Source organism: Periophthalmus magnuspinnatus, chromosome 9 (assembly GCF_009829125.3).
Source record: "Periophthalmus magnuspinnatus isolate fPerMag1 chromosome 9, fPerMag1.2.pri, whole genome shotgun sequence".
NCBI lineage: Eukaryota > Metazoa > Chordata > Actinopteri > Gobiiformes > Gobiidae > Periophthalmus > Periophthalmus magnuspinnatus.
The window spans coordinates 27,476,691-27,491,081 of NC_047134.1; the positions used below are offsets into that span (position 1 = coordinate 27,476,691).

The window sequence follows — 14,391 nt, forward strand, 5'->3', positions numbered from 1 at the left end:
ATCTTACGGTTGGGCAAACTGCAAAATCTAAATTCTATGCAAATTTCAATACATCTTTGTAGCAATTCATAAAAGTCCTCAGAATTTCCATTTAACAGGAAGCTGAAACAACATTGTAAGGTGAAGTCAGGTAAACAGGGTCACATTTTGGTAAATCACCTGGAGCAATAATTGTAGATCATGTCTTGTTATTCTAGCTAAGGACTAGTACTTATATTTTGGAATGAAACTAAGGAAATAAAAATGCATGCAATAAGCAGCACACACCAATCGGATATTTTGTTTTTGTTAAATACATATTGAGACCCTTTACACACACTGAGACTGAATATCAAACCTTATGTGGCTCATTTTACCTGATGCCTCACTTTACCTGACTTTACCCTGTACGGACTTACGTCGGTGCGTAATGCTGCGTAATGCTGCGTAATGCTGCGTAATGGTCCAGCAGATGTTGACTTAGTTCTGCACAGCTGAATCAATGCGCTATAACTTTGTGCCGAGTTACCCCCCACACGCACAGCTGTCTCCCTCCGCTCTCCAGCCGCGATGGAAGATCACCAAAGCCCGCACACCTCTGGATCTAATAACGGGTCTCGGAGCATCCAAATTATCCTTCAAAGTCAAACGGAGTGTCGAGAAATCAGTGTTAAAGGAGACAGCAACGTGAGACAGGTGCGTAACGTGGATTTTTAATATTGTTTCACTGGAATGTACCATTTTCTCCACACATAGGCCTACTTTTTAACTTTTTATTTATTTACAACTACCACTTAATGACCTCTTCAAATTGTTGGAAAAAAGATGAATACGTTGTTGAATCTGGTAGAACATGAGGGAGGCTAATTAATACGATATCACCATGAAAATTGTAGTTTTTATCAGTCGTTACGTACAGAGAAATTAGACTAGCAATAGGTGCTAACATCTCCTTGAATGCCAGTACACCCAAAAAGTGCTGATTTATTTATTTTAGCCCATGTAACCTAAATCTTATTTTTTTATAATTCATTTTGCATTCTCTAAATAATTGGGACAACAAGGGGAATAGCTGTGCAGGACAGTCACAAGAGGGACATGGTGACCGTGTTCTGTATTAATTCTGTATTAACCGTTGGTTTTCAGTTAAGAGCAGGACTTGCAAAGGGCGCGCGAGCCCCGCTGGATGGAGTGGTGCTGAGTCACGGCGCGCGCGTCCTCGGAGACTCGGAGCTCCTCGGCTCACTTCGGGGAAAGGACGACGCCGTCAAACTCACCGTGAACCAGAGGTGAGCTCCTGCACGCAGATGTAATGTGTAATTAGTGTTATAATGACGACGTGTCACACAGCCAAGGAATATTATCAATAAAATAAAATAAAAAAGAATTAATGAAAACATTAATAAATAAGACATACAAATAAATAAATAAACACATAAATAAGCAAATAAATAAGATGGCAGGATCCAATTGGTGATTTTCAGATTTTCAATTGTGATGATGGCCTACTCCCAGATGAGAAATACAGTAGTATTACAGAAGTACACCCAGGAGCTCACTGTATTACAACAAAAATCTGCATTTCAACCATATTAATTATTAAATAGTGTTTGCCTACAATGTCCAGTCAATCACTTCATTCATTTGTACAACCTTTTAATTAGAACTCAATATTTTTTAAATTGACCAGTGCTGCTAATGATAGGGTATACATTTGCAAAATGTGTTTAATTTTATGTATAAATTTAGTTCTTCAATTCAATTTCATATTATTTTTTAAATGCTTTGTGCAAATGAACAAACCCCTTAGCATTCCGGGTGATTTTGGTGAAATTGCCTTTGTTCTGACCTCTCCAAATTAAAATAATCACCATTATTAAACCCTCAGTAGTAAATGCACAAGTTTGGGGTCTTTGTAAAGGTAACACCCTATAGTTTTACCCACAGGCGTCAAAATCACTGTAAGTTTGTCTGCTGAGCATTTATATACTTTGGAACACACATAAAAACATTTTTTTCTCATCCTTGCCAAAAAAAATTGTGAAAATGAAGGTGTAGAAAGCTGCAGTAGGTAGCTGGGGACAAAAATACACCATACCTCAACTGACAAGATTGTTGACCACTTACATTTCAAATTTGAGGTCAATACCTATAAAAATGAGAGTTTTACAATCATTTTATCATGAGTAAGTCCAGGCCTCTCCAAACCTATCCGAATGAAGACATTTGGAGAACGTTTGGAAAAAGTGCAATAACTTTTGAATGTTTCAACCCACAGACATCAGTGAGGCTCTACTGAAAACTCACACTGAGGAATCTGTATCTGCACACCCAGCTGCTCTATTACTGTACATTTATATATCATATCAAAACACAATATAAAATGTATATTTGTATATAAAATACAGTCAAAACAAGTGCTATGGGTCAAAATAAATATATATTTACAAACCACACACTGCAAACAATCAACAAACACACACACACTTCAAAATGTAAACACACACTGGAAACTGAGAACACACTGTACATGAGTGTGTGCGTGATGATTGGTGGTGGTCGGGGGGGCGCAAATTGGCATTAGCTAATGCTAATGATTACACATGATACACATTTGTCACACAATTAAGTGAATAGCAGAATAAACCACGCTTACCGATCAGGAACAGCATCCAGTCCATCAAATCATAAGGTCCCTCTACTCCTGAGTCCACCATGAGATCTTCACTTGGTTCCACGAACCGCTCCGGGTCCGAGATGCCTCTAGTTTAACTTGTACAAACATCCACAGTGTCCTCGGTCGCACACTTCCTTTGTTTTGTCCGTTTCGTCATGTTGAAAACGCAAAACTGCTGCATAAAATTACGCAACGCGCGCATAATTTTACGCGCGGATCTTTATATCCAGCCTCGTCTTATTACGCACGCAGCAAACTCCGTCTGTTTACAGTAAACCACTGCATGTCACGCATCAGCGTGTTCCGCAGTTCATGGGCTTTAAGAGGAAAACATCACTAAACGTGTGTAACGTAACAGCTTGATTCTACAAGGGGGAGAGTGGGGCGTACTCTTTCAGTCATCTGTAGCTCTCATTCACTGTCCGTGGCTCCAGTAACCCACAGCCCTCACCTTATTGGCCAACTTTGGTTTGTTTTGTGCTGAGGAATAAAGTTGGCACTGTCAGAAGTTTATTATGCCTGAAACTGACAAAAGAAATGCAGAGAAGTGACGGAACAGATTTCACTTTCCTGCAGCAGATTGGACATGGAGGCTCTAACTTCTTTTGTGGACATAATTTCTTGACTGGATTATATTCTCTGGACCTTTACGGAACGAATGAGACCAATTTTGTGTGAATATGTAAGGTAAGAGAAGTGCAAATCCACATTTCTGACTTCTCTGTAAAAACGGCTTTCCTATCAGCACTGTGGTGATTAGAGGTGTAAATGGTTTACATATTCAGAAAGATGAATGCCGTAGCTTTCATTTGGTGTGTAGATTGTTTGTGCGGGTGACGCAGAAATACACGTACATTGCTGTAAAGTTGTAACGTAAAGGCCCGCCTGCGGGCCGTCGGAACGCTAAGTGGTTAACAGGGCAAATCCAATATACACAGTATGATAGGAGTAAGTAGCCTCTTGCTGGTTTAAAAAGATACTAAAATCCCTTCTGAACATCAGTTTTTCTCATTCTCAGTATACAAACAGGTCGTGCCTTATGTGAAAGGTCAGAACCTCCAGAATTCACTCAATGAGCCTCAGAGGCTGCACTAACACTGATTCATGATTGGTTGCAAGTGCTGGGGTTTAAATAGTGATCATTCAGATCAGAGAGTCCTTTAGGTTTACACCAACTGGATTTCAACATTGAAACTGGCAGCCCAAAATAAAATTAATATAAAAGTTATATAGCCTACCTGTGACATTATGTGTTGTACTACATTATCCAGATGTGCTGAGACCTCCTCTGTTTCCACTGATGAAGATGTGTCCTCTCCGACTGCTGCACTTCACCTGGATGCTGAGGGAGAAGCACAGACTCCCACCTCTCCTCTGTTTCTGGGTGAGTTTCTGACGGGTTCAATGAACATCTTATCTTACAGTAAAGTGACACTGCATTGGGAATTGGCAAAATTGTAATTGGATAATTGTAGTGTTAAGTGATCTTGGCAATAATATAATGATGCAACGTTACAATATTCAATAGTATCTAGTTAAAAAAAAGTTGAGAAAATTGAGTAGAATAATGGGTTTAACTATTTCTCCAGTCAAAATAATTGTATAAATTGTTGATATTTTATATATATATATATCTGAATAATCACATGTTTAGGATAGCAATGTACAAAGGCATAGAATATAATAGCGTATGATATTCTTTTCCTTTTTTTCCCCCTTGTAAGCAGCCACATTTGTTTTAATACAAACAAACCATGCATGTCCCTGATTGGCTAATCTACCTGTCAGTCACACCTATCTGTACTCGGGAGATTCACCATTACTAGATTCACATCTTCATACACTATTGACAAAGTGTGTATTCTGGATCCCAAGCAAATATTTGCATGCAAAAAAATCTGTTAAATACCACATTTTGTCTGCCTCCATCTCAGAATAGTGTAGTTTCCTCTGCCCCGGTCTGACCCATAGACTGTATATAATAGTATGTGTATAAGTCTAAGTCTACGGTCTGATTTGTTCCTCTCTCCACAGTGGAGGCTCTGGACTCTCTGGGCCTCTCTCACACTGGTCCAGACCTCTTCCCTTTGCTCCAGGCCCAGATGGAGAGGCAGCTGTTCTCCTCCCCAGAGATCCTGCACCATGTCCTGGGTAGTGCCTTTGTCCAGGACAGTCTCTCTGGTGCCAGTCCAGACCTCATACACGCTCTGATCTTGTCCAATCCACAAATACAACAACTCCTAAAGACAAACCCTGAGCTGGAGCAGGAGGTCAGCAACCCAGAGATCATCGCACAGGTGGGGACTGTTTGCCTCTACCAGCTAAGTTCAGTTGTTTCAGGCACAAAATCAGTGAAATTCTTATGCAGTTAAAGCGACAATCTGTAAGTTTATTCAATTTTTTTTCCAACCAGTAAATGGCAGATGTGAACCTCTGGTTTTCTGTACGGCCAAAGCTCGCACATTATTAGGCAGCAGTAATGAAGATAGCATCTGCCAAGAGCAAGTGACTGAAGTCAGTCAGTTGTTATTAGACTAGTATACATAATTAAATACAATATTGGCTATAACATTAAGTCGGATTGTGTTCATATAACAATTGCTCACTTTATCACTGGCACTTTTTCGGTTATTTGTGATTATTACGTAATTTATTTATTTATTTATTTATTTTGCTCCCATAGAACAATAAAAAGGACACAGTATATAAAAATCAGGTGCAGGAAGAGGCAAAAGGCCCAAAAGGGTTTATATTAAAGCCTCCACCATGAATACATATAATTGAACATTGGTGCATTGCATTGGATAAAAAAAAATGCATTTATGCCAACTTAAAAATGAATTCAAACATGGATTAAAATTCAGTAAAACATCCAACAATTGAAAGATTATTAAACATTACCCTGAATAATTTTCTTAAACTCTTTTTAAATGACATTTCTGCCGTCATGAGCCAGATGTGAAAATTGACTCCACACTTTACTGCCTCTGTATCATTGGCAAAACTGAGCTCTTGGTGTGACACAGTTTGGAACAATGTAGCACCAAACACCACAGTGACAGCAAGACACCACTGACAGCAACACAGTCTTTAACCTGGATTTAATATTAAGAGCTGTAGAACAACAGATTTCCCGCAAACTGGCTAACAACAATATACGGTACTACAGTGGCAGGTGCCCTGCCACTGCGACGCTATGCTAAGTGCTAATAGCATTTTGACATACTCGAGATGGTGGTGGGTGTAGTAGCGACATTGTGAATTAAAATGATGATGATAATGTAACACATTACAATTGCACTAACCTCTTTGTAAGATTCACTCAACAAAACCTCGAGATTGCTGTTCCTTCTCTTCTTCTATTTTCTTCTTTTTACGTTTCTCATTATTATTTGTTTATTCCACACTGCTCATGGTCACTTACAATGAAGTTGGCAAATCATCCCAAGAACAGATGCAGTGTCACTCAATTGTTTACCTGATTGTCAATACATCCTGTGTGCATTACAGAATGTGCTTACCGTGCTACAGCAGAGATGCATCAGTTGCACACAGTGCGCACGTACGACATGTAATATATATTATGGGAGTTGCCAGATTGGGAGCCCTCTTGTGGCCTCGGGGCCCTAAGCAGCCACTTAGTCCCCTTATAGGCTGGGCCGGCCCTGTATGTGAGGATGCAACATGGCTTGGTTACAGGTGGTAGTTTTAAGTCAGATAACAATCTAAAACACACTGACTATAAGTAATGAATTGCATTATTGTTATTTCAATAGATTATTTTTCATCTCTGTTCCACCTTGTGATGTCATGTGGTAACACAGGAAGTGCTCCACTGGGTTTTTAAACTCCATACATCTTCATTAGAATCATTTGGATAATAATTCAGCCCTGCAGTTTCCAATCTCTACTGAACAAAAGTTACTCAAACATGTGTGAATGAAACAAAACACAACTCTAAGTATGTTTTTGAAGAGGTAACAACAACAACAGCAAGGCCTAAAGCTCACAAGAGTCAATTTAGCGCAATATAGGACCTTTAGTTTAAAAATAGATTTTGATTTTGATATATCTACTGTTGAACCACAAAGTATAGATTTGCAGACCAAAAACAGTGTTTTGCTTCACATTTATTTATTTTTTTTTACTATCACATTTTGTCCTTCAGTTATGGTTGGTTCCACTGTATGTAAAATAATCCCCAGTGATGCTAATCTTAGCAGCACCTTCACGGACAACAGCATCATAAGCATTCATCATAAATGTCTCACTGTTCCTTTCTTCATAGGTGCTGGAAATGGTCAGAAACCCAGAAATGATCAAGGAAGTGCTACAGAGTGAAGAGACTGAGGCGGGACACTGCAGAAAGAGACGGAGGCAGAGACAGAGGCAGAGGGCAAAGCCCATAAACCAGCATTTTACTTTTCCTCCAAGAACCAACAGCATAAAACCAGACAGAGTCCAGCCGTCAGAGGCATGTTGCGTTATTATACATATATGTATATATGTGTGAGTGAGTGTGTGTGTATATATGTGTGTGTGTATATGTAGGGGTGTGTGTGTGTGTGTGTGTGTGTATATGTGTGTGTATATATATATATATATATATATATATATATATATATATATATATATATATAATTAGCTTAAATGTGTCTTTGTTTTTCTTTCAGACCTGTGCAGATGGACTCTCAAAGTTAACTGCCACATCCAAATCTGAAATTAGTTCTCAGAGCACCATGAGTACAGGTAAATAAAGTTTGAATACTAGATACAGGATTCAATCATTTCAATGTTTTACCCATAAAAAACAAACAATACTAAGACTTGTATTGAAACTAGATACTTTTGAACAAGTATCAGTACAAAAAAAATTAAAAAGTATTATGTTCTAAGCTTCTGATACTGGAAGTGGTATTGGTATTGCGTATCGAGTCTATTCCTAGTATCGAAATTTTAGTATTGTGATAGTAATTGTGAAAAAATTATGTGAAGTGCAATAAAAAGGTGCAAGGTGGTTGGCGGTTCGAATTCCATTCTCAGCGTAAGCATCACTGGTAGAGTGGTCAGATCCACTGACCCACAGGCTGGTGGCCTTAACTCACCTTGTCCCCAGTGTCTGTGTACTCTGGTGTATGAATGTGTGTGTGAATGGATGAGTGGTACTTTGATGTAAAGCGCTTTGAGTGCCTTAAAAATGTGACCATAAACACCAATACAACCACTGTGTAAACAAGCACAATGCAATTCAGTCCAGGAACACATATAATAAACAGTAACAGTCATCTCAGCCCATCATAATACTGTTGAAGTAGTTGTATTGTGTTGGTGTTGTGTTTATATTGTGTTTGTATTTTGTTTGTATTGTGTTTGTATTGTTATTGGATTGTGTTTGCACGGTGAGGCCTGCAGTTCCTCCTGGAGCAGGTCTCCTCCTCTGAACTGATGGAGTCTCTTCTCTCTGGACCTTATGTGAAGAACCTGCTGCAGTGTCTCAGCCACAACCCAGAGCTGGCAGCACAGGTCAGCTCACTTTTACTATTTACACATCTGTTTAAACTGTTGTATTCCCTCATCGTTCGCTTACTCAGAGTTTAATTTTTATTCATGCATGTTTGTGTAATCCAAGTATTGTCTTGCATTCAGACTTGAATGCTCAGAAAAAGTCTGTGTTCCCCTACCCCCTATCCCCACCCACTGCTCTGCACTTACTATTTGATTATAAGTTCACATTTATACATGTAGGGTTGAAAAATGTAATTAAGCCATTTTTCAACAATAAAAACATAAATGTAAATCTGCTGCTTGCTACGGTGAAATGCCACTATGAAGAGACAGGGACAGGTCTACAGTTATGAACAGAAACAGAGTCAAATACATTAGATTGTTAAAGGTCCCACATTGCACAAAGTTAACTCTTGTGAGCTTTAAACCATGTTATAATGTTGTTACCTCATCAAAAACATACCTGGAGTTATGTTTCCTTCACACAAGTTTGAGTAATAATTTTATTATTAGTCTGTCTATATCTCCAAAGCTCAAAATGCTCTGTTCCACCTTGTGATGTCATGAAGCAGTAGTTTTCAAGTTAACAGCTCCTTTTATCTTTTGTTCAGTAGACTGTTCAGTTCACTTCCAGGGCTGAAATTATCCAAATGATTCAAGTTAAGGTGTATGGAGTTTAAAAACACAGGGGTGTGCGTCAAGTATCACCACTAAATGACATCACAAGGTGGGACAGAGTGTTTTCTGTTTTAGAAAATAACACAGCCTAAATATGCAGGGTTTGTGTGTTAAACATGTGTGAATGAAACAAAACACAACTCCAGCTCTGTTTGTGATGAGGAAACAACTTTATAACATCGATCAAACAACATCATAATATGGGCCGTTTAAGTCGTTTTAAGTGGTTTACAATGGATAAAATATAAAATTCATATTTACATATTTGATAGTTTAATGTTAACTACCAGGAAAAAAAGCATAAAATGTCTTCTTTTTCCATTCCAAACCTTATAATTATGTCTTATTGTTCCAGATGCTGCTGAGTCACCCTCTGCTGTCAGAAAACCCACAGCTCCAGCAGCAATTCCAACAGCAGCTTCCTCTGTTACTACAACAGGTCTGACCCACTTTAATGTATGTGAATGTCAGCTGTGTGATTTATGCAGTGTGAGGCTGTACGCAAAGATGAGTGTGACAGGCGTATATTTAATGTAAAAATGTGTATGGTGCAAATACAGCATGTTGTTACTCTACATGTATTTAAATACATGTAGAGCCTCATAGCAGAACATACGGTAAGTCCTTTTTGGTGTCAACTTTCCAGAACCAAGCTGTAGGTGTCATTGGCTCCATCCTCGGCCAATCAAAAGAGTTTTACAGCCAAAAAACACAAACTGCATTAGTCATGTTAATGTGTTATTCAATTCTGTTTTTCAAAAAACCTTGAAAAATGAAGTAATGGAAGTATGCTAGGAAGCTGACAATATGTAGTTTATATGAACACCCCACCAATACAGACTTTGGGGGTTTGGGGGCAATATTTAACAACCAAGATGTCATGGTTTTGATTTTCTAAAGAGGCAATGTATATCAATCATTCAATCAAACTTTATTTATAAAGCACTTTTCATACAAAAAATGTAAAACAAAGTGGTTTAGAGTAAGTTTGTAATTTCAATATGATTGCAATTAATGGTGCCGCCCTTGTCCAATCCTGCATTTCTATTCTCCTCCTCCTTCTCTCATTCTGTTCAGATGCAGAGTCCTGAGCTGCTGTCGGCCATGTTGAATCCCAAAGCTGTGGAGGCCCTGGTTCAAATCCAACAGGGTCTGCAGACTCTGGCCTCTGAGGCTCCCGCTCTCATCCCTGTGTGAGTCCTGACATGTGTAAACTGAGAAGGATTCATGTGTAGGACTGACCATCTACACTATACAAAGTGTTCACAGTGAAATATTTGCAGAATTCTTCCATCAATTTGAAGGTTTACTTACTTTTTTTTTGTCATTTTTTTTTTTACAGTTTGTACCTTACAGTGCCTAAACACAAAATTAATTTTCTTAATTTGGTTCCTATTATTTAATTTTCCTATTTTAATGAAAGTTGTGGAAAGGGGTTTATATTTTTATTTTGAATAATTAAAGGTGCAATAAAGGTGTTTAACTTTTTTCTGATGGAGGGTCAGCCACCTTCTTGTCTCCATGGAGATGTTATTGCAGTACTTGGAATGTTTCACAGTATAGCATTAAGCTATACTATTAGCTATTTTGCATTTATTCAACTACAGGTGTATATATATAGCTAGAAAGATATCTTAAGTAACATACATTCTTGCTGTTACTTTAATGCCATGCAGTGGAACATTCCAGGCAAAGCATTACTTCCATTTTCTTCTCATGATTAGGTTATGTCTTTTTACTGTATGATTTAGGGCTGGGTTTGGAAGCAATTCAACTTTTGAACCTGAATCTGTCCTTAATAAATCCAGAAATGGTCCTGTGGTTTCTACGTCAACAGAGCAGCAGCAACAGTTTGTGCAACAGATGCTACAGGCTTTAGCTAACTCCGACCATAAGGTAAACAGTAAAAGGGGAGGCAAAAAAAATCAAAACAAGGAAAATATTAACTTTTACATATTTTTTTGCAGGATTTGGACCAACTGAGCTCATGAGGCTTTGAAGACAGATAGGACACCCTCAGGAGGAAGCTGTGTGTAACTGCATTAACATGAACATTTACACAGCTTTGACTTCACTCATAACCTCATATTTATATAATAATAATATCACATATGCTAGCTATTGTAGTGACCTGCAGTAGTATATTAAAGGGCCCATATTATACTATTTTCTGATCTATGTTATAATGTTGTTGCCTCTTCACAAAAATACCTGAAGTTGTGGTTTTGTTTCATTCACACAACACACAATTGCTTATATATTTATCCTATGTTCTACACTCAAACAGAAAGCACTTTGTTCCACCTTGTGATGTCATGTCGTAATAAAGGAAGTTCTTCACTGTGTTTTTTAACTCCACTAGAATCATTTTGATGATTCTAGTGAAGCACTGTAATTGCCAAGCTCTACTTTACTAAAGGTAAAACTTGAAAACTACCACTTCATGGCTTCACAAGCATTTTTAGCTTTGGAGAAGTAGACAGACTGATAATAAAGGCTTATTGAAACATGTATGAATTAAACAAAACACAACTTCAGGTGTATTTTTAATGAGGTAACAACGTTCTAACATGCGTTAGAGACCACAAGAGTCAATTTTTCGTAATATAGGACCTTTAACATAAGTGTAATCAAAGAAGCGCTCTAATGCACACTAGACCACAGCGATATAAACCACATCTTATGAGGCTACACAATATGACTCCATATATAAATATACAGTACATAGTTAACATTATAAGCAGTAGTTTCACAGTAGTAAAGCATCTGTCTACATACTATCTTATGGTTGGCAGTGGTATGTGGGTGACTGGTGATGTGAGTGACTCTAGATCAGTGCTTTCCAATTGTTTTCTCTCAGTGGCATGCGTTTTACCAGTGTTTATGATGGTGACCTCAAACCCCTCTCCTAATTAACAAGTTACTGAAAATAGATGGCATCACAACAATCTATGGGCCAGTGTTATTTAATACAGATGAGGGGGCAGCTACTGTAATAATGCTGATTTTTGTTGCAATTTAATGAGTTATAGGGTCGAGATATTAGTAGAAATGGTCAGGTTAAAGATTTGGGAATTTACCTTTTGGATATTTCAACAGAAAGTACAGAGTAAACAATAAAGAAAACTGGTTCTCACCCCCATCTAGGAGTAGGACATTACATTTTAGAGTCTGAAAACCACCAATAGAAGCAATTTACACATCATTAATTCACAATAATTCAAGCAGTTAAGACATAGTTTTATAGAACCCTTGGAGAGGCGTTGCCAGGTACGTGATTTTCCTGTGGAATTGGGTGGCTTTTTAAGAGCTGCTGTTTGACCAGAGCCATTTCCCATGTAAAATGTATTGAAATGAGAATAATCCCGTTGAAAGAATTTCAGTGACAAATCTTCTTATTCAAAGCCATCTGCGCTCTGTGGAATGTGGAGTTTTTATTGGTGCGAGTGAGAGGGGAGGGGGCAGGTCTGTGGTACCAAATACAGTGGAAAATCCAGCTGTGGTGTACATTTCACAGGTTTTCAGATGTTCTTGTGCAGTTTGCTTTGCTGAAGCCTGGAAACCCTGCTGTGGGGACCCATACTAGGAGTGAGTGCTCTGGAGACTAGATGGATAGCCATATTTTGTCAGTCTGTCACACGGCAGCTGTAGCTACTAAAGTTTTCCACCAGAGTATGGGCTTAAGCGTAGCCTGTAAGGAATTATTATTGCAAATGTAATAGAATAAACGGTCATGACACAGTCCCTTCTTCCATAATCTCACATACTTCAGCTGCCATATGAACCTGATTTTAGACATCGGCTGTGAAAATGTAGTTATAAAGAAGTAAAGAAAATCATTAATACACAATATATTTGCATCATTTGAATACCCATGTCCATATCAAACAGGAGGAACATTCTTAATAGAAATACTGTAATGATCTGATATTTTGCATTTAGTTCAGAGTTGACGCCTTTAGTTGTTCTTTTAAGTGTTTATGTGTTATTGTTAATTGCTTTTGTATGTGACACTTGGTTGCTATGCCGACACGTTGATGTGACGTTTCTATTGGTCAGTTACTGGTCTGTTTTGGAGACTGGCTCTTGTGAGTTGAGACTGCTGTTGTTTTTCTCTTGTTTTGGCGTGGGTCATGGCCTACAGTAGCACATGTGTTGAAAATAAACAACTAGAAGAAATTTGGTGTGTTTCCTTCTACCAGAATGCTACAATACCAAAGTGCTTTTCTGTTGTCCTGTCTTGTCTGTGTTATAAGTATTTGCAATTCTTAGTGGTAATAATAATAAAAATCTCAAACTTTAAGTGCATATGACAGGTTAGACTGAAACATACTTAACATCATATAGTTAACGATTTTACAAAAAAATCTCACCTAGTTTTAACATTTTGGTGAAGTTTACAATTTTTACTTCCTGGTTGGACATAGACAACAGATGTGACATAGGCAAAGGTGGAAGAAGTACTGTTACTTAAGCAAAAAAAATACTCAAAAGTACAAGTATCACACAAATAAATCAACTTAAGTACCTGTTTAAAAATGTACTTGAAGAGAAAGTAATAAGTAAAAATATTTCACGCATATTTGGAGGCCTTATAAGGCTTCAGATGCATTGATTTTGATAAATATTTGTGTTGAATTTTGTTGAACAGAAACAATAGAGCAAATGCTTTCTGGCTGTTTTTATTTGTATATTTTTTGCCTAAACTATGAACATGTTAAAAATGAAACCTCAGCCTTTTAAGCGGGTCTCAAACATTAATAAAACATACATTTATCCACTTTAAAATGTACTTAAGTTAAGTACAGATACGTAAAATGTGTACTTAAGTATATTAAGCACTTAAGTATCCATTTTACCTCTATTAATTCCATACTTGGATAATGTTAACAAGGGCCAAAACTTCTAAATCGGACAATCATTATAATTAGACTAAGACAAATAAATGACAACACCTTTATTTTGTTAAATGTCTTCTTTGGATGGATGGAATTTTCCGTGTTGACGAGGTAGAGGTATTCCACAGCCTAAATACTTCCCACAGATACTATCCCATCAAACCAAGGATCTACTAGAAAATCATGAAAACCTGCCATATGCACTTTAAACTGTTTAATACGAGCACAAAGCCAGTCACACCAGCAGAGGGCAGCACTGCGTCATTTCCCATTGCCCCGTTGCGTCTCCTCTGTGTCGTCATACACGTTCATGTCACGTTCACTTGTCACTACGTGAGTCAGAGTGTTCGCTCGGTGCCAGAGTGCGGAGAGAGGGGCCTGTCTGCGCGGGAGAGATACGAGACAGCCGCGGGGACGGAGGATTAAAACTCCAGAAATATTTGGGATGAGGCGCGTGGATGCGTCATGCCCCAAAACAGACGCACAGAATGAAAATAGTGACACTGATAGACGTCTGAGGGTGACGATAAGGACACCTGCTGGCTACATCTGGAATAAACATTAGATTATGCTGACTTCACTAATATTGCGGTATTTTCTGATCTATGTTATAATGTTGTTTCCTCATCACAAACATACCTGGAATTGTGTTTT

At 38.1% G+C, this 14,391-nt stretch overlaps 1 protein-coding gene across 1 annotated transcript; it reads left to right on the forward strand.

Annotated features, from left to right (window-relative positions):
- Window positions 1-525: 525 nt before the first annotated feature.
- LOC117376182 (ubiquilin-1-like) lies at window positions 526-11,123 on the forward strand. The gene is given in 11 exon segments (XM_055224244.1): window positions 526-675; window positions 1,126-1,268; window positions 3,928-4,040; window positions 4,691-4,953; window positions 6,945-7,130; window positions 7,330-7,405; window positions 8,061-8,179; window positions 9,195-9,278; window positions 9,917-10,032; window positions 10,591-10,755; window positions 10,788-11,123. Coding segments are annotated over 11 exon segments (1,452 nt in total). The 5' UTR covers window positions 526-549; the 3' UTR covers window positions 10,849-11,123.
- Window positions 11,124-14,391: the final 3,268 nt, after the last annotated feature.